The sequence below is a fragment of the Phalacrocorax carbo genome, chromosome 15 (assembly GCF_963921805.1).
Source record: "Phalacrocorax carbo chromosome 15, bPhaCar2.1, whole genome shotgun sequence".
Lineage (NCBI taxonomy): Eukaryota > Metazoa > Chordata > Aves > Suliformes > Phalacrocoracidae > Phalacrocorax > Phalacrocorax carbo.
This window is the reverse complement of record NC_087527.1, coordinates 14,065,433-14,086,381: the sequence shown is the minus strand read 5'-3', so window position 1 is coordinate 14,086,381 and position 20,949 is coordinate 14,065,433. Positions and strand designations below refer to the sequence as shown.

Genomic DNA, 20,949 nt, shown 5'->3' with positions numbered 1-20,949 from the left:
CGTCCTTTCTCAGGGTCTGCCAGTAGCGATGCTTGGGCAGGATAAGGGCAACGAAGAGAAAATGGCCACTGGTGTCTTCCGTGGGAGCGAAGCACACAACTCCCCTGGCTCCTTCACCCATCCGTCGTGCTGAATCCCAGCGGCGAGCGCCGGGGCTGCACCGGGGGGGTCCGGGGAGGGGGCGGCGGCCGGGCCGGGCCGGGATGCGGGGCGGGGAGCCGCGGGCGGGGCGGCGCGGTACGGCACGGCGGCTCCACCGTGTGCATGTAGATGAGATCCCCCGGAGCACGTCACTCCGCACCGGCGCTCTGCGTTTGGGGCGGCGGAGAAGCGAGGGCGGGCGAGCGGGAGCCGCCGGAGGAGGAGAGGAGGAGGAGGAGGAGGAGGAGGAAGAGGAGGCGGCGGCTCGGCAGCCACAGCGCTCCGCGCTCCCTGCGCGGCCGCCCCGCTCCATGCCGCGCTGCGGGGCCCGCGGGGCGAAGGCGGGCGCCGGGCGGGGAGCGGCGCCGTGGTGCTGAAGGACAGCTCCGCTCCGCGCCGCTCCGCGCCCCTCCGCGCCTCCCGCCGCCGCCCCCCGCCGCAGGGTGGCCGTCAGGCCGCCGGTCGCCGCGCCTTGATGTGCCCCCCGCCACCGTTCCGGCGGTTCCCATGGCGGTGGCACGGAAAATCAAAACTTTGTTGACGGTGAACATCTTGGTCTTCGTGGGCATCATCCTCTTCTCCGTCTACTGCAGGATCCAGGACCGCTCCCAGGAGCTGGTGCAGATCGTCCGGAGCGCGGAGCGCAGGGCCAGGAGCCGCGGAGCCAAGGTGGGCAGCCTGGCTGACAGGGAGTCCATCCTGCAGCGCCTGGACCACCTGGAGGAAGTGGTCTACAACCAGCTCAATGGTACGGAGGGCTGGGAGGGGGTGAAGCACCAGTCCCGCTGTGCCCTGGGAGGGTGCTGCAGGTCGGGGAAGAGCCCCCCAAGCGCCCGTCCACGGGAGAGGGAAGCCTGGGCGCTGTGCGCACTGACCCGGCTGCTGAAGTGCTGAGAATGAAGGGAAAGAAGAGGCTGCAGGGCTTTGCTGGAGGGTTTGGTTGAGCTCCCCCACTACCCCCCCACCTCCCCCCCCGCCCCCAACTCTCAGTCTAAAGTCAGGACTTTGTACCTCACTAGGTACAAAGTTAAGGAGGCTGCAGAGCTCATGAGTTTAAGGATTGGTGAAGGTCCTTAAGAACTCTACCAGGATTTATAGTTTGCCTGGATATATTAACTCTGCATGGGTGGGTGTTTGTACAGCAAATACACTGTTAGCTTGTAGCTGCGAGTCATATACTTGGTCTCAGAACTAGTTTAAAAACATTCTGCTGAGTCCTTGCGCTGTGTACTTTTAATGGTCGATTTAAACATAGCCCCCATATGTTTCCTTAATGACTTTGCCATTTAAATTTGATATTATTTTTGGTGAGGAGGGGAGGCATGCAGCGCTTCTTTTTATGTCATCCTGTTCTAATTCACCAGCCTTCAGAAATCTTGGTAGGTGAGCAAAGAACCCTTCCGTGGTAGTTCGAACAGGCTAAGCCATAAAAGTTGTTACAGGGCAACTAACGTTTCATACAGAAACTAATTCTTCAAAGCAAGCATGTCTGTCTTTGCATAGATCCATAAAGTTCTAAATATGAAACATCAAAGTAGTATGTGATTAAATACATCAGTGCTCTGGCCACGAAGAGGCTGAAGGAGTGAACTTCTACATGAAATTATAATATAACTGTAACATTTAGTGTCTAGCACCAAATAAAACTCCCGGTGTGAATATGTTTAAGTATACCAAATGTGCCTCTGGGCTGCTTGTGAAAATCTTACTCGTAACATTGATTTAACAAAGGCTACTGTAGTCTCAAAATGCAGACAAATAGGAGGGTTAGGATGAAGTATATTTCCTATTACTACTTTCTGAATGACTGTATAAATCTACGTAGGTTAGACTGTTATGGTAATACGCAGTCTATGCCAGCAAGCGCTACAGAACAGGCATCCCCTTGAGCACTCATCCGTATAAAACGGGGAAGAGAGAAGGGGAATGTCGAGTGTGGGTGTTAATCACAAAAATACACACTCGTGAATTGGAGAGAAAGTGTCAACAGCTGTGTTTCCTAACCATATTTTGGAGCAGTTTTGAAGGATGTAGGATTTAAGAGGGAAATCCTCCTCCCAAATTCAGCAAAGCCATAGAGCTCCCAAACTAAATTAGATTAGTCCTCGGGCTGTATCTGTCATAGCTCAACCGATTGGGTTTTTTGGCCCAAACTGATTTGTTCTTGGTGTCGTTAATAGGTGAGATTTTGGGTAGGATTTTACCTGCTTGGGGTTCATCTCAGCATAGCATCCCCTGGATAATTAGCAGGAGTCCTTAACGTACTGGGCAGGCACCATTGTACCTAATGACTCTGCCTTCACAGTAAACAGGAAATTCTCTGTAAAGTATGCCTTTCTTTGGTTTTTTTTCTTCTTCTTCTTCTTTAATTTGGTTTGTTGGATATGGAAACGTGCAGTGAAATTACTTGAAATGTTACGTTGCTTCTTCACGTCGTGATAAACAGTGTAGGCAGTTTCTTCTTGAAAGTTCTTACGCAGGAAAATACAGAAAGTTTTTCAAGCTGAGCTGTTCAAATTTCCTATTCATTTCCCTGCAGTCTCTCTCTGACACGGTTGGGGTTTTTATTACACAGTCGTACGTTGACACAGATAATTTCAGCATCATTGTGAAAAGTACTTTGTCACTTCTGGGGTTGTTTTTTTTTCCATCCTGTGGCAACAAAACTGAAAAGTCCTTAACCATTGGGAGGTGCTCCACCAAAATCATCAGTTACATCACTGTAAGTGAAATCAGGATCGAGCACCTACGTTTGGGTTTAGCTCGCTGGTATTCTCTTTTTATCATCACTCGTTACTTATGCCAATAATGGGCGTAATGCTGCCTTGGCAGCGCTGGGATTCCAAGGACCCTGTCTGTGACAATGCTCTACCGTGTCTCACGGAAAGACTGGTATTACCCAAGCACTCTGCCTGCTCTGGAGCTGTGCACTTTCATCCTAGTGTTGAGCAAGGCTTCTCAGCCTTGATCCTGTCTCCTGCTTTATCACAAGGGTAGAGAGCCATCCGAGGCCTTCTGGGATGTTACTTTTTAATGAGGTGGGTCAAAGTCACTGTTATAGAGGGAGGCAGACGCGGGTAGGCAGATTTTATTCTTAAGGAAAATGAATTCCTTGCATACCCAGAACGCCTGCAAGCCCCAGGAGTTTGAGTCCAGCTCAATGTTATTGTCGAGGTAGGTCTGTCCAGATCGGCATTTCAATTTTCTACTCTTGGTTCTTTCTGTTTTGAGATCAGCAGATTTAGAGCCACCGATTAAGTATTTTATATTTTTGGTAATAAATCCTCAGTGCTCTTTTATTTAATTTTTCTCTTCTATTCGGATTAGTCCTAAACTGGCCAGAGCTTACCTGGATTTTCTAGGGACTCTGTTGAAGATCCAGTGTAGCAGAAAGACACTTCTGTGAGAGACCAGCCCTGCACCTGCAGCCATACAGAATTTTGTTTGTCGCACTTATTTGTTTTCATGCAATCAAAGAAAAGCTATTTGAAAGTGTACCTTGTGGAGAAAAATAAGCACAAATGGCAATGTTACAAGTGTATCAAGAGGCAACCTAAACCTGATCACTAGAGAGCTCATTAACTTTTCCATCTGAATAAAAACCGTGCATACAGCGCCCGTGGAGGTGTGTGTACGAGGCAGAGGACCATGCACGAAAGTCGGAACAAAGTGGGTCCTTGCAGTTCTCTTTGGCAGAACAAGAATGTTTAGAATAGAATGAATGTGAATTGCCACGATTCCCTGCAGAGTCGTGCAGACGCACACCCAAACAGCGGTTTCCAGTCGGCTCGTGCTTTGGTTTTCTATCAACTTAGAAAAATAGTGTTTCTGAGAGCTTTCTTTACGCTCGGTTGCAGCTGGTTTTGGTGGAAGTAAATGGATGGAGCGTGCAAAGGGAAAGGAAAGCAATGAAAAGTGTCAGTGGAATTTCCTTGGTGAAACTTTGTATTATCTCTTGCTATTTGACTTTGGGTATAACATTTATTTTGAAAAACGGAGTTATTCTAGATCTAGTTCATCAATCTTTTATTTTTTTTTTTAATTTTTGCTATGATATTTCTATCGACGAGTATGATTTATTGTCAGTCAACACAGAACTAATGCCAGACAGACTTAGGAGCAATTCATGAAATGGCTTAATGATAACAAATTGGTATTTTCTTCCTTTGCCTCTATTTTTTTTGTGTAGGGGAAAAAAAAAAGGTTTACTTGACTGAATTTTTCCCCTAATCAGTTTTGCATCCGAGTCTGTTGCTAATGATTTACCACAGAGGACAAAGAATTTCTGATGCCCCGACTACAGCATAACCTTTCATGCCAAAAGCAATTGAAGGGTCAGACTACAATTTCACTGTAATTGCCTTTTTCCCTTTTCACTGTCTCTTTCCAGTAATACACAACAATCAATACAGCATGTAATTAGATTTCATCCAATCTGCAAAGATTAAGAGAGTTTTCATCTTCTCATTATGTATGCTCACATCATGTCTTCCTACCCACATCTTCTACGTTAGACCTCTTTGACCTGTTCTATTGCAGACGTGGAGGGATAAGTTTGGAGTATTCCCTTGAATTTGGCAGATTATCATTCTTTACACATCATAATTTGATTTTGCTCTCTTTGGGAAGATTAACTACAATAGCAATTTCCAGTATGGTAAATGGGTTTTATACTGCATATGCATTTCACAGAGGAGGCTGGGGGGAAAAAAGTGGACAATTCACGTAATTGCAGCACACAGGCTTAAAATGACGGGAACAGCAGGTCCTAGGTGCAGAGGACTGATTCATGCAGACTGTGACTCCCGATTTTTAGAGTATTCTGGAAGCAAAGTGATTGCATTTAAAATTCAGCCTGGCAATCTGCATACTTAAAAGGTACAGTAGTATTTTTAAAAGGACAGTTGATTCTTCATAGGCTTGGGGCTGGTTGGAAACGGTTCCAAATTTCCATATTGAGAGTAAGGGTTGGGAACAGGCTGCAAATGAATCATGCGAGTGTCCACATCAGATTTGTCAAAAAGAAGCTTTTACAGCTGGCAACTTTCAGTTGAAGAGTAATTCCTTTGCAGAGAAGAGATGTAAATCCACGTGTGCACGGGGGAAGATTAAGCGTGACTGCCAGCCTTACCTTAATGAAACTGTGCCTTCTCATACCCGCATACGGAGTCTCATGTTATAACTACTTCTATTTAATTTTGTTATGGCCTGATGCTAACATGCATCTGACAAAAGTAGCACATAATTGCCTCCAAAAGTACCAAGTTTTTTTGTGGGGACTGGTCTCGGCCATGTGCTTTCCTCATACTGGTGAGAGGCATCGTCATGTGGTCTCATTTAGAGGATGTTTTAAAGAAAGACAAGGTTGGGCCTAGTGAAGGCCGGAGTGAAAAATACCAACTACATTTCCTTTTTCTTTTATTTTTTAAGTTAGGCTGTAGCTCACCTCTTTACCACACTGCATATAACAAGTATTTTCTGTTGTTCTGGATCAGTTACTCAAGCTTAGGCAAGTAAACCTTGTTACATGCCTGACCTTCAGTATTGCAAAGTGGTGGTCAGGTCCAAAAGACCTTCACGTTGGCTTTAACTATGTTAATCTTGATTTATGTAGCTGAGGAAACTCGTAATCAGTGATTTCAGGAAGGCCAAGATGTTACTCTCCAAAATAAGGGAAAAAAGCCATAATGAGTTGATATTTGCATAACCCCTATAAAAATATAATATTGGAAAGAGTATTACTCTATTTAGGCACTTCAGGAAGAAAAGGTCTAAAGGTTTGCTAGAGAAAAGAGGGTAAATCTCTTGTGCAAAACAAGCAAAATTGCATTCACTTCTTCAAAATATTGGCAAAACCAAAAAATATATCTCCATTCCAGCAGCACATCAGTGGTTTTAAAGTCTCTCCAGGTACTCTATGTTTCATATACAGGTAGCTATTTTTTATGTAATGTTTCTGCTTTTTCTGTTTGTAGCTGGGAGGAAAGCTTATTTTGATGGAAAAACCAGGTGGTGATTTTATCATTGACTCATCTATTTGTGTAAAACTCACATCATTTGTACTGTACAGGTTTAAAAACGATGTTTACAGAGGTGGAAAGAAAATCTTTGACTGGTGTTGTTTTTGTAGCCTTTTAGGAGGCATTCCAGTTTAGTTTCCTTCCCTTTCTCTGTAGATGTGGCTGGGCTTGGAAAAGCAAACATGGGTCTGTCGTCTTGCTAGGGAAGAGCTGTAGTGTGGTGGTTGCACATCCGTAACCACCATATAGGTTTAGAGGATTAGGAAACCTGGCTTTATCTTAACACCCTTGACAGTGGGAAGTCAGGTTGTTTTTTGAGTATGGTGGGGCGTGTTTATTTTATGTTATTATTTTTCTTAAAGTAAGTAAAGGCAGGTAGTACTTAAACCAAGAGCATCATTTAAGAATGCAGTTCCAGCCACTGAGTGCATGGCTGTTCTCCAAGGAAATAATAAGATTTATGGAAGGAAGGCAAAGAAATGAGTCATGTTTAACAAATCTTCCTTTTATTAATGCCCCTTTCTAACCTTACTAATGGGTACTCGGTCTCTCTTTCTCAGTACACTTGGCATACTCTTTTATTGTTGTTATTATTTGTGGGGTTCCACTTGGTAGTCATTTCCATCACTTATTTTAAACAAACTGAAAGGGAAAAAAAAAATAAAAGAAAAAGAGCCTGTGATGTTCTGGATAACAGGAAGGAAGAAAGCCAATGACAGTAGAGCAGCTTCCAACCTTGTTGTGGCCCTATTGATCAAAACTGTCCTCTGAAATAAGAGAACTTCAGCTTCTGAGAATGAAAACCAGATAGACATCCTCCCACGGACCCAAAGGCATCTTGTCCTGAGAGCACAGAGCTAAAGCAGCCAAGCGCTAACTGGACGTGTGTATGACTTGTGCCTGCCTTTCCTAAACCCCATAGCTGTGGTGCCATGGGAATGGCCATGAATATCTGAGAGCCTCATAGGTGGAGGCAAAGCCCGTTTCAAGGACAGGACGGCAGATGCAACTTGGTCTCAGGTCCTCTCATTTAGCTGGGGTTACTGTGAGTTTGAATGCATGGTGGTAGTGCTGGGGATGAAGGTGACAGTCCTGGTTCTGTAATTTATTTGTCAGTCTAATCTGCTAAGTTTTCGAGTTCTTATTTGCAAACTCTCCAGTACACTGAAGAGTATGGAATTTCGCCTGGTGAAGAGAGCTCCAAAGCTTGGTAGGCTTCATCTTTTGAGTGCTGTCTTACCTCTAGTTTCTGTTCCCTCTTCTTTCGCTGCCCAGAGTATCCTCACTGGCAGCGCACAAGAGTGTGGCACGGATAATCTGTATGACTTCTCTGGCCTAGGTTTTTTGTATTCTGAAGCACTAGGAAGAGCCTTCATCTGCATCAACAAGAGGTCCTCTAAAACAGAAAGAATTGAGAGAATTGAGGATGGGATTGCTATTTGGGGTAAAATAGTCCTGTCTTCAAACTGAGCTTCATTAGCTGGCTTGCTGAACTGATGTGACACCTGTGATCTGGTGTAGATCTAAACGGAGCGAGCTGTGCGGGTATACGCAAGTCTGTAGATGACCAGGGAAGTGGTGTTTAAGGCTGAGTTCTGCTTTATTATCCCTCTGTCTGACATCCTCCAATGGTGAGGGAAGCGGGCTTGTGTTTCTGTGGTTCTTTGCCCTAGCTTTTTATTCCACCTGGTTTAGGTAAATTGGACTCATTGTTCTGCACGGAAAGACAGTGCAGAGCACCTTCTGTGGGAAATCCAGGGGAACATCCAGAGGAGCTCTCGCACCACTTTCCAACCCCTCTTACTGCATTTCTCAGGCTGTTTCATTTCTGAATAATTGTGTATGTTTGTTTGTTTATGCCTCTCATGTCATCTTTCTGAAATGTGTGTTGAGAGGGCTCGCTTCAATGACTATGGTCAAGTTTGTTGGTCTTGCAGTAAGAGGAAGAAATGGGTGTCCTCAGGATAAAGCAAACCCTCTTGCTGTTTGCCACCAGGCTGAGCTGCTCTGTGTGCGTTCTGCCCAGCCTTGCAAAGCTGTCTCGCAAAGCAGATGTGGCTCCCTGCCTCTCCCTTGATTTTTCTTGGATGACTCGTTCTGAGGGATCTGCTCTCAAGCCAAGGATGAGCCTGGGGCCGTGAATTGTGAGGGGGAGCCCTTAGTGAAACAACGCAGTAGAAAGGGGCCGGTTCTGGGAATCGCTGACAAATGGCAAAAGTTTTACTATATATATATGTTTTTTTCGAGTATGTCCTTGATTACTGGCTTTGGAGGAGAGTCCAAGGGCAGCTGCAGAGTAGATAGCTGAGGAGACAATAGACTGATTCTGCTTTGTCATCATGAGCGGTGTGGATGCCTAGATTTCTCAGGGGCTGAAGAGTTGTCCAAGTAAATGAGCAAAACATTTTTAGAAAAGGTGAGAATATAGATTTCTGAATATTTTAAGCCTTGCACCACCTCCTATGGAGCCATTCTCTAGAGGCCCTGCCACCACAGTCTGATTTATACTTTTAACACTTGAGCTGTAATTTGCATGTCATCCTGGGAGAATGGGCAATGATTAAGAAAACTAAGCCAAGGAAAAGGTTTTTGAAACAGCTTCTCTAAACATGGCTACTTAAAAATGGTTCTGTCAGGCAGAGGTATTTGGTGTCAGACTACTACAGGAGAGGTTTACCTATTTCACAGCATCGTTTGAAAAGCACATCTAAATAACCCACACTCAGGGGATGAAATATGCCTAAAATATAAAGGAACATGTTAGGCCTTTGGGTTCTTTAGTGCATTTGCTGCAATCTTTATCTCCTGGGTTAAATGCTAGGGCAAGTGCCTGAGAGGCTGCTGTAATGCCTGTATCATCCTGGGGTTGAATAGCCACTGTAAAATAGTATAGCGCTGGCAAAAGCCATGCTATCGCCTAACAGATCCCTGACGTCTCCTTCCTCTCTGCAAGGCCAAGACATGTCTGTGGAAAGAAGCTGCTGATGCAAAGGCCTGTGTTATCTGTGTGCCACTGGGGGCTATTCCAGGCCGTACAAACCCCTACTTTCTCCTCTGCAGTCAATTAGCAGGAGGGAGAGGAGAAAATCCGAGCCTGCGTAGGCAAAAGGCAGTCATGGAACTCGGTTGTCTACCTTCTACTTACATTTCAGAGCTACTTATACAGGCAATCCAGTTGTCTTTACTGGAGTACTCATGAGAATAAGCGCTCACTAGTGTATGGGTCTCACGCTTTATAAGGCATGACTCAAACCAGGTTTGCTAGAGTCGCTTGTGAACCTCCGCTTGGAACAAGCAGCATAAAAGGTCTGCCAGCTAGGCTTTCATGTCTGATAAACTGATCAGGGAGGGAAATGGATCCTGCCAGGTCTCTCTCTTCTGTGAAGTTCTTTACATATTCAGATACTGTGAAACACAGGTATTACCTGCGGAGGTTCACGTAGAGTTGTGTTAGACTACGCAGAGATACCTGTGAGGGGTATCCTCTGTCGTAGACTTCATAGACTCAGGAAGCACAGAGCTGGTCTCTGGGATTATCAGTGTGTTACTAGTTTTTGCTCCTGGGGAGAACTGTTAAAAACCGTGTCTGTGATACAGGCAGCAGTCATGTTTAGTCAGGAATCCAAGTCAGGTACAAATCCGACTCTGCTTTCTAAGCAAACCGCAGATCCTGCCAACCCGTTCTGCTGCCGGCAGTGCATTCTGTGGACAGTGACAGATATTGCTCGTTGGATGGGATAACTTGCTCAAATAGGTTTTTATGCCTGCAGCAATGATCCAAATTCTGCTCAGCTCGCCCATGCACTTAGTTCTGTTGGAGCCTAAATTCATCCGTGTTATTGATCCAGAAGTATCAGCGCAGCCAGTAGTTATCAACACAGCAACTCCAGTAGTAAATCTGGCCAAATGAAGGTACTTCTGCCACAGGATGAGCAATACATTGGCTAGTTATGATGAGGTGTATGTAGTATAAAGGATGAATTTGTGCTGTGTCCCTGTACTACTTTAGCATGGCTGAGAACAGGATCCTTCCTCCTTGAAGGTTTTGGACCGATTCTCCTTTCTAGTATAGATCTGGTGAGCATTGCGTTTCTACCTCTCACCCCTACTACTGGAGTCTTTGATTACTTCTGCGCTTGTGCTGTTTGGCTCCAGTTTGCATTTTGCAAAAAGAAGCGCACAGACCAGGAGGTCAGATGAGCAGCCTTATCGTGGCTGTCTTGCTCCTGGTATCTGACCAAGCTTTGTTCAGAGATTGATTTATCTGTTTGCACAACACTGCACAGTACTATCTACCCACCTCTTCCCACTGCCTGTCCGTTACGTATGCCTCTGGGCATGACCCCCCATGCCTCAGTTATGCCTACAGATATAGCTCCCCCACCCCTCAGCCGGTTCCTGCATGGTAGGAGCCCTTCACCTGTGACCTTTGAGATCTGCTTCTGCCTGTGATAATTTTTGTCTCCGTTTCACAGCACTGGGCAATTCAGTGCCTGACTCACAGAGTCTAACTGGGATCCAGAACTAGGCTCTTCCTCAAGAGCTGATTGATTAAGTATTTTTAGTGTGCGTATGCACTTACATGTGTATAGGTTATCTACATCCTAGCTGAATGCTTAGACCACTAGTATGTCACTTAAAAAACAAAAGGAGGATCATATAACTATCCCTTTCCTTTAGGTGGAGAATAAGACTTCTGCTGCGTTCTTTAGAGCTGTGGGTCTTATGTGGGCAAATGTTTTCAGCCTTCAAAGCAAAGATAGGACTTTTCATTCCTGCCTTTTCAGCATCCTCTGTTGACCAGCCCTTCCCGAGCCTCAGCAAAAGGCTTGATCTCTCCCAGGTGGGAGAGTGGGTCCTTACTGCAAGGACCCCAGGTAGGCTTGGACCCCGGACACGAGGGCCTAGGTGTTACCCTCAGTGCACTGGAGCACTTTGGGATGCCTCCAAAACTGAAGCTTGTGCAAGGTCATGCACGGCCTCCAGTTGGTGTTTCCTGCAGCCCAGACTCATCCAAGCCGAGGTACTGCCGTACCATTCCCAAAGCAAAAGGGGCTTTGTTGCACTGGAGCTCATTTTTCTTGGAAGGTATCCACCATGACAGGTGGAAAGCCCTCTCCTGCAACACTGAAGAAGTTTTCTTCTCATTTTGTCTCTGTGGCATTTTTGGTGGGGTGATAGGGTTAATTAGTTGGTTTTCATTTGGATTCTTTATGATGGTTTTGTATTTTGTTTGGCAATGGGGCCTTATTGCCCTTTTAGAAATCGGATTTATTTTTTTCTACAGCTCTCGTATGCCTCTAGGATGTGAAGCTTTTGTAAATAAAAAAGTATTTTTTGTTATATTAACTCATTTTCAAGCAAGCCTTGTGTTGTAGGAAAGATTGGTAGGGTTCTTTCCTGTGCATACTGAACTGAAGGCAGTGATAAGACTAAAAATATCCCCAATTGAGATAGCATTGTGTAACCCAAAGGTTAGTCTTCCTCGGGATTAAAATTTGCCATCGCTTTCCTTGTAAGGCAGATTTCTAGTCATCCTTCATGTGTAAAATGAGGCTACCGATAGCTGCGCAATTTTGCATCTGCACAGCCCTCGTGCTGGCGTCCGCTGGCCGTTGAGGCTGACGGGTTCCTGGGCCGTTTGCGTTTCCAGGGCTGTAGCGGAGGTGCTGAGCCGGGGACTGGTGTTCACACCTCTAATAGGAAAACCAGATTTTGCTGCACAGAGCTGTTAATCCTAAAACATGATGATAGATTGCAGGTGGCTCCGTGTAACAGATGGGGGTGGCGTATGAGGTAAGAGTGAGCTGATCATGTTCAAGTTATTAAACGACCTAATACTAAGCTGCCTAACTGCTGAAATAATTGGTGCTTACCACTTACACAAGCAGTGAGTGGGTTTGGTTTGGAAAAACGGGTGGTTGAGTGGTTTAGGTGTTAGTGTGTTAACCCTGCGTTTGGAGACCACATTTTTTTGGGTAGTTTTGTTACATAATTTCTGCATCACATGGAGAATCCCCAGAATCCAGGTCTGCGGATGTAGGCTTCCGACTTCCAGCACCATCACAGGGATGTGGGCAGCCAAGTGCTCCACCGGAGCCTGCTCATGTATTTCTTCCTGGTGACCAGTCTTTTCTCCTACCTTTTAATGATCTTTTGCATCTGCTGGAGGTTGCAGTTCTCTCAACACTTTAATGTCTTTTGTTTATTCACTGCTACTATTGTAGGGAGCAGTGAAAAGACCTGCAGGTATTAATTAGAAATTTTACCATCTTTCTTCAATCTACTATTTGGCAAACTCACTCGATACATCCTTCCTGGGACACTCCTTTAGGTCTAGACCTGAACATGTCAGCACCTGCACTGAACACTTTGCTCTCAGCTACTCCAGCTTTGAATACACAAAACCAATAATCTTCGATTTTAGGCTTGTGCCAGCCTGATTCTCCTCCTGAAGTAGATCCATCCGGCTCAACACATTTTCATTCAACAGAAAATTAATTCTGGAACAGAAATGGCTTTTATAATGCTAGTATCCGGTGGGGCTATTACACAAAACCGTCTGTTTTCTGAAAGAGACAGCTTGGTATGGTTCCCATATTCACAGCCTACATAAACCCTAAGCCAGGCTGCAGAGAGCCCTCCTGGATGAGGTCAGGGAATTAAGAATCTATTCTGTAATTCATTCTGAACCTGATCTGCCTAATAACTGAATTCTGCGTCTCCCTCTTTCTGCCACGCGTTAAAAAGTTTGCAAGAGTGCGGTTTTTAAGTCTTCCTTGCACAGTGAGAGGAGTGAACAGAAGATGTGCGGAAATGGAGGGAAGATATTCATGAGAGAACAAAGGCACGGCCTAACTTTGAAGCCGAGCTGGTGCGGCCCAGCATGCCAATGGGCACAGGCTGAGGGATGCAGCCCTCAGAGAAGGCATTGATCATTGCAGAGGGCATTTCTGCATATGTTACAGGGCTTGTTTAGGCATCTCTCAGCCTTTAATCATACTGACAAGAAGCTGGAGCACAAATACTGCTGTCTTAGAGACACAGTGGAGGTTGTGGAAGAACGAGACCAGTGAAATACTTTGTAAAATTCTTCTTATTAAAGTTGCTTATAGTCGACGATGCAAGCATGGGATTAGTGATCTGGAATGTGGGTCTCTGTGCGTGAGCTGTGCTAGGACTGCTCTAGCCCTAAGGAGAGGCGGAGTTCCCCATGCAGCACCATCTACTACAGGCGATTCTGGTAAAGCCCATACCACAGTTTGACAATTCATGTTAATGTAGATCGTTGATAACTCTTCTGGAGCAGAATTTAATATGATGAAAGCTCTCTCTCACCTAGCCCACTTATCGCGCTGCAGCAGCAAGGTCAGAATCGGGCCCAAAGGACAGGACAGCTAATGCAGGATCAACACCAATTAGACATGACTCTGCGATGCTCTACGTGATAGGAGGCCAAGATATCCTCTGTACACTGTACTATCGGAAACCAAAACTGGATATTTCTGCATAGAACCTTATTTTAAAAAAAGAAGCCTGTGCCTGATCTGTTGGTTTTGTCCCTGAGCTGGAAGAAGATGCCTCTAATCTGTTTGATGGGTGATATTTTATGCCTATGGCTTCGCTATGCTAGATATGAGTGTCTCGGTGTATGGTTGTGAAACTAGAGGTTTATTATTTTCAAAAGTATTTTGACAGATACTGAACTGACAAATTCCCTGTTAAAAAAAAAAAAAAAAAGAAAAAAACCAAAACGAAACAAAAAAAAACCCAAACAAAAAAACATCAAAAAGATTTTGCTTGATACTCTGCTGATGAGGCTGTGTGGATTTAGGAAGATACCTTGCTTTTATATTCCTTTCAAAGGTAGAGAGGGAAAAGCACCCTGACTATAAACAATCAGGAGGATTAATAAATGCCAGGGACGAGGCAGAGTTGCATGGAGTGGTGTGTCCTGCTGTCGCGGTGCCTCACCTCTGTGTCTCTCCCTTCCTAAGGGAAGAAGTACTAATTCAGTGAGTCAGGCATTTCCATATGAATTTTCTTTAACAAGGCATCTTTACAGGGAAAGTAGTTTTAAATGGGGTCACAGACATACCTCATTATTTCATTAGGCATCCCCTAATCTGTGACCAAAAGCCATGCTGTTTTATCACTTAAACTGGTTCTCATCATTGCCGCTAACACCTGACAAGAAGCGTGTGTAAGCTTGCAGAAACAGGAGCCAGGGGCTAAGGGAGCTGCTTCAGTCCTAGCTTTTGAGAAAATATTTACAGCTGCTGAAATACAAGACCTGGACTTCATTTCCAGGTGTGCCTTTCCTTTGCTCTTTAGCTGTGGTGCCAGCTCATTTCTCTGCTCTTTTCCGTGTCCCCCCCCCCTTATCTGTGTCCTCTATTTAACCGAGGAGGTCTGAGTCCAGCCTAGTCTGTGCAGCATCTTACCTCATGATATTGTTAATCAATGGTATAAATAACAACCAGGCATCCAACAGACCTAGACATCCAGTAATTACCACAATTAATCCTAAAAATAAGTGTTTAGTTCCTTGAGCAGCAAAAGCTGACTTTGTTGTGCGTTGGTATCCCAGAGGTGAATTCTTGGGTGGTGTCTAATAGCTCCGATGGGTCTCTCATATTTGATCTTTCACTGAACCTCTTCTCTCAGTGGGACCATTTTAATGCCACTTTCTTCCCAGATGTTGGCTTTTGTGACACTTGCAGAAATGTAATTTTTGGAGACCTCTGCCTGCCTGCCAAGCTTTGGCTGAAATGAGACACAGTCCTCAAAATCTAATGAGCAGAGGGGAGGGGAGGGTATGAGAGAGGGAAGCAGACTGATAGACAAATGCAGACAGTGTGATCCCGCAAACTGCTTTTTCTTAGCAAACCGGGCTAAAAATCATATTGGTGACAACTGGGGTTTTTACTCATTTAAACACAAACATAAAAATCAAGTTCTTAGCTTTTAAAGGCACCAGGCTCAGATCTTCACACTGAATTCCTCTGCTTGCTCTGTTAATTGGCAATATGTTAATGCAAGCATTTTTTCTCTGCTTTCCTTCTTATTTCAGTTAATAACGATAGCAGCATGAGATTTCCCTGACGCTACACCAGTACTGCAGGAGAGCTTCCTTTATTTTCAGCTTCCTAAAATGGCAGACTTGGGTCCAACTAGCTCGTCTCATTGCCTTTCAGTAGTGACTGAATAATTAAATAACGCGAGGAGCAGAGGAACGATCCTGTGCTGCTCTTTGCTCGGCAGCGGGAAGCATGCCCTGCTGCTCATCTCATCAGACACCCTCCCTGGCCCAGGGGGCTCAGCGTTGGCTTTCGCTGTGGGGCCATTTGGGAAGCTCTTTCTGCTTATGGGAAGCGTGGGTCTGACCTGAAGTTTAAGCGCGAGCGGATGGCACGTCCGCTTTGTGTCCGTGAGGCGCGATGAGCCCAAGCCATAAGCTCAGACTTGAGTTTTCTGAAATTCAAATTCTGATTCATGCCTGTCTCTTCACGGAAGGATCTTCTTTTGTATAAAGGCACCTTCTGTCATTGTCTTCATTTTTCTCTTTACTGTGTAATTTAACATCTCGTAATATAGTCATAAGTACAAACCTGAGACACATCAGGGGACAGGAACATTAATTCTTTTATGGAATTTTTGCATAAAGGAAAGGAAACCTGGAGGAAAAAATTAGTCTCTGAAAACCTGAATTTCTTTTCACATTGTCAAATAAGCATCATTGCAGTCAGTGGCATTAGGAAGGTAAATTGGAGAAGCCCGATCCACAATTTCAAAAACTCGGCCATTGTCTTTATAGATGATCTGAATCCTGTACGTGCGTCATGGCTTTAAACGTACTCTGTCGGCGGATCGAAGCAGCGCGTTGCTACCAAATGCAGCCCCTTTTGTCAGACAAACCCCACTTTGTCTTGCAGCGAGTTTGTCAGGGCCTCAACTAGCCATAGGTCACAGTCAATTCGTAAAAATACCAACATGCAATGAAGCCAGTCTTGTTAATAATGAATCAGGTATTGGAGCAGTGCTGGTTTTCAAAGTGCCTGTAACAGTGGATCGTAGCTTTCCCGCTCCTGGAAGTCTGAGTCAATTTATCTTTATATCGACAATAAACCAGAAAGGGCAGAAATCAAAGTAAGCAATGTTTTTATTACTGCTTTTAAATAAAACATTGTGCCAATATTTTTCCCTAGCATTACATCTTTATTTTCTCAAATTTACTGACAATTACTATTTATCCTCACTTCTTTTGCAAAGCTACCTCATCCTTTGATTTGCTTCCTTCAGAGAATATAGTACATAATTCGTTTTATTTTTCCCTGATAAACCCCTGATTAATTGTATGCTATAAGCTATCCATGCAACGTTGCATCTTTCATTTCTAAACAGGCTTTCTTTTACAAATTTCAAGAGGCAACAGTTTTTTCTCTGGAGCCAAAACTGAATCCAGGCTCGATGTTTCCTTAAACAATAGCAAGGCACTTGAAAACCACATATGATTCTCAGCGCTGTGGACTTCTGCTCCTCACTCCTCTGTGAGCAGGAGAGAATGAGACCTTTAGTTGTGGTGCATCCTCTAATAGATCTGCCATAAATGTGGCTGCCAATCTATCTCACCAGTTAGGCCTCTGCATAGTAATTTTCTTCAACCACTGTAGTTTCAAAACTGCTATAAATTGTTGATTTGTAAGCATTTTGGTTCAGATGCTGGATTCTGGGCTGTATTTTTGCTGTTTCAAATGTGTCCTGTATTTGGGCTTGAACTGACTTGTCCTGCTGGTAGAAAATTAAATCATATGTGTATTAAGAGGTTGATGGAAGGAGGCACTGCAGCCTGGCATTGATGAGCAAGGCGCAGCTGTAGTGTATGTTGACATGAGATATGAAAATAAAGTGAAGGGAGGAAAGAGGAGGAAAAGCAGAGATGCAAGTTCTATCTCAAACCAAATTTCCAAGCCAAACGCCCCGAGAAGTGTCAAAGATGTTGCCTGAAAAAGAGGCACACAAACACAGATCAAGAAAAATACACATATCTACAGAGGTAAAATAGGCAGTCTGTCAGGAAAATGAGTATGTTTTGAAGCCAGCCATCAATATGGCTGTGTAATGATGCAAAAGAAAAGTATGTCACGTTTAAAGAGCCTATAAGGCAACCTCATACTGAAAGAAAAATGGAGGAATCAAGGCCCTCTCTGACTCCTGTCAAAACCGATATCCAAATTAACTGATTTTCAAGTATGACCCCTTGAAGGGATCTGATGGAAGTATTCAAAATCTCATGTCCTCAATGGTAGCTGATCTCTTCTACTGTCTATTCCCGAGGAGAAATGCCCAATGGTAAGATTGAGAGGCAGCAGATAGCGAACCAACACTGCCCTGACAAAACCGGGGACCTTTTCAGATCGCTTGGTTCTCTCATGGCCAACAAAGACACCAGACAGTGGCTCTTGGAGCACGGAAGGGAGACCAGTGGGCATAGCCAGCAGGTCTGTAGGTGTTACGTTGCCTCTTTGTTGTAGTTGCGTTGCCAGACATGGTCTTGGTGACTAATTTCACGGCTGTGGAAAACCGACATCCTACTTTGAAGCATGATGTGATTTTGAGTTCCAGCAGCTACTATGGCTAGGTTTAATGCGGTCATCCTCTGCTGCATAAAATGGGTAGGACGACCAGGAGCTTTTCAGTCATACAAATGGCAAGTGTTGTATGCGACTTTGTTATTGGGAAAGCTGCCTGTGTGATTATGTTAGTTTAATTTAATAGCAGACTGTTTAGGTAAATGAGCAGGGAGGCATATGAATGTCTGCAAATAATGCAGAGCGTGATTGCAAAATGATGCTGCAGGAGATGGGTTTGTCTGGCCTGTGTCGACAGCTCACCAAACGCCCTTGAGCAGGGAGAGAAGAGTCTGCCGAGCCTTGGACACAGTCCCTCTGAGACAGACCAGAGCCCCAAGGGTGACTGACTGAAACCTGGGCTGAAAGGGAATAATTTGGCTGTCTTGGCAATGTCAGATGTGGGACCGCCTTTGGGTAGTTTAGACTTTAATATCAGCACAATAGAGTCTCGAGTGGTACAAGCCTGCATAGGACCTGAAGTTAGATAGATATGGGGTTTTTTAGGTTCCTTGTATTTAAAGATAATTTCTTCCTTACGGAGCCTAGCCCTGTGGGATTTACTGCTGTAGCCGAGCTGGTCTGAGAATAGGCCAGTCAGGGATTTCTCATTCAGAATTGCATCAGAAATCAAAGGGGTATTTTTAGCGGTTAGAGGCGTGCATTCAGCTCTGCAGGTGCAAGACAATGTCCCTGCATCCAACAGCATCTTTTCAGCTGTGGGATCCCTCCTGTCAGACCTTGGGTCAGAGCTCCCTTCCCGCACTGGTCTGCCCCTTCCATTCCCTAGCTCTGATTCACACAAGCAAACTCCTTGTTTTTCAAAAGATTTTTTTCCTCATTTATGCAATGAAAGCCCTTTAACTTGGCTTGGAACAGCTTGTTCCTGAATCTAATTAAGCAGCCCCAAAGTTTTAGGTCTTGCACCTTGGAGGTTTTCAAGGAGATCTCCCTTTCCCTTGCTCTAGAATGGCTCTGTTATCATTTTAATGATCACTTTCCCCAAGGGTTCTCACCACTGTTTCCCTGGAAAAATTAAAGAAAATCTAATATATTGATACAGATGATCCATTTCATGTGAGTCGGTGACACTGTGACCGTGACAGTACCAGAGAATTCATTGCTGCAAGAGGTCGTTGAATCCGATATTAGTGGCTGGGCTTTTAAAGGGCACTGGGTAGTTTTAAGGCCTATTTCTACCTGTCTGAGTTAAGATAATGAGGGTAACCTAATATTATGCTTCAGGGCTTTAGTTACCTGCCTATGGGGTTCAGAAGGGAACTCTGCTTCCAGGGACTGTGGAGAGTTTAATTGGCCAAGTGCTTTGTGATTTGTGTTTCGTTTCCTCTGAAGCCTCAGGTATTGGCTACTGCCAGAGGCCAGATACCAAACTGATGACACTCAGATTTTGCCTCCTTTTAATATCAGTGGGCTGCCAGGCAGTTACACCACTGTTTCAGCTCCCCCTCTCCCAGCGCCATCACCAGAGAAGTTTTCTGGCTTTCCTCCAAATCCCTGCAGAGAAACCAGCACAAGCCACAAGTCAGCTGGGATTTTAAAGCTTCTAGAAGATTCTTGGCATCTGTTATTTATTTAAAGAAAACAAACTGATCTTTCTCTGTGAATCATCTTTTTGATCATTAAAATTAAAATGAAAAAAAAAATCAGAATCGCACTTAGATAATTTAGAATTGCGCATATGGGGTAGCCTCTTTTTTTGTTGTTACTCTAAAATTTAACTTTAAAAATATATTGCATGCTTCTCCCTTGTTTAAAGGATGCCTGCTCTTCAGGAAATGGATTTTGCTTATATCAAGGCTCTGACAAAACTCTGGCATCTCTCTTATTATCTATAGGCTTGGGATCAGGGTTCTACCTCACAAATGGGGTTTTTTCTTCATCTCCATCGGCCCGTGTAGCTCCCATTTCCTGGTCCTTCCAGTCGTCAATCTGTTTATCTCCTCCTGAATTATCTGTTGTAATTAGAATACATTTTCTCATCTCAAGGGGAAACCAGCTCCAAATGAGTATTCTATAAAAGCAATTACTTTTGATATTAGATATCTGTACATAAAATCACAGTATTTCTTCCAATTAAAAAGCACTAATGAATTTTGTGTCTAGAGAGGGAGTAGCCTACGCAATGCTACTGTTCCTGCTACGGCAATGAACAAAAAAATTAGGCCTGTAAGAGGGCTGATGAAGTCAGCAGTGGCGTGTGTGAAACACCTTTGGACAGTAGGTGACAGGGAGAGAAAATGGCTCTGCACGGACACGTGGTCCTTTTTTATCCCAGCAGGCCCATTGCATGCACTGAGGGCCGTGCTCGGTCTCCACTTTGTGCCCAGACGATTAACACAGGTTTTCCTACTAGGTTTGTCTCCTACACCTGGCTCTCTGTTATGTTTTTTTCCTCTGTATTTTCTCAGATATTCCTCTCCTCTTCCTCAGCCTTAAGTCATGCACTAGGAATCTGGCACTTGGCATGGAACAGCTTTACCAGAGATCTCCATGTGGGCTCCTTCCCTCTATAGACACAGGAGGAGTTGCGCTGAGCCTGCTCAGCAGGAAACTTCTCTTACATATATCAGAACTGCCATCTTTCATCATCTCAAAATAACCTGAATGAATAAGGAGCTTTTATTACAAGCTTTTCTACAAAAGGAATAATTTGAGAAATGCCTTGATCATGTTATTTTGGAGAAGATTGTAAATCCTGCCCCTGGGTTACTTTCCCATAGCAATCCTCTGCTTTTCATCCCCCAAGCAGCCATCGGTGTATGGGGATCACATTGGGATAGAACCTGTTCAATGGGGTAGAAAAGAAAATCCTCCAGCGGGCTATGAAACAACATGTTCGCTTGCTGTTATGGCAAGGATGAAATCCACAGGCCACTATTGCACTCTCTTACTGATCCATGTTGTCTTCTTGCCTGATCATCCTTCTGCATCTCTTTCTTGTCTTCAACATTGATAGCGAGTTCTTTGGGGCAGAAACTGTCTTTCTGGGCTCATGTAGCATCTGCTACAATGGTGTCCTGAACCTGGACTAAGTGTTATGAAAACACTAAGGGAAAAGAAAAGCTGCTCTGGCCAAATCCTGTCCTGGCAGGGCATACTATAAGGGGTTTAATGATTAATACATCAATATGGTAGGG

General features: G+C 44.5%; 1 protein-coding gene across 1 annotated transcript in view; it reads left to right on the top strand.

The window, feature by feature from the left end:
- The first annotated feature begins 494 nt into the window (after positions 1-494).
- The window catches only part of GALNT9 (polypeptide N-acetylgalactosaminyltransferase 9), a 161,035-nt gene continuing 140,580 nt past the window's right edge, over positions 495-20,949 (top strand). Inside the window, exon 1 of the mRNA XM_064466496.1 lies at positions 495-889. Within this exon, the coding sequence (XP_064322566.1) occupies positions 649-889 (241 nt within the window). The 5' untranslated portion in view covers positions 495-648. The remainder of the gene's footprint in view (positions 890-20,949) is intronic.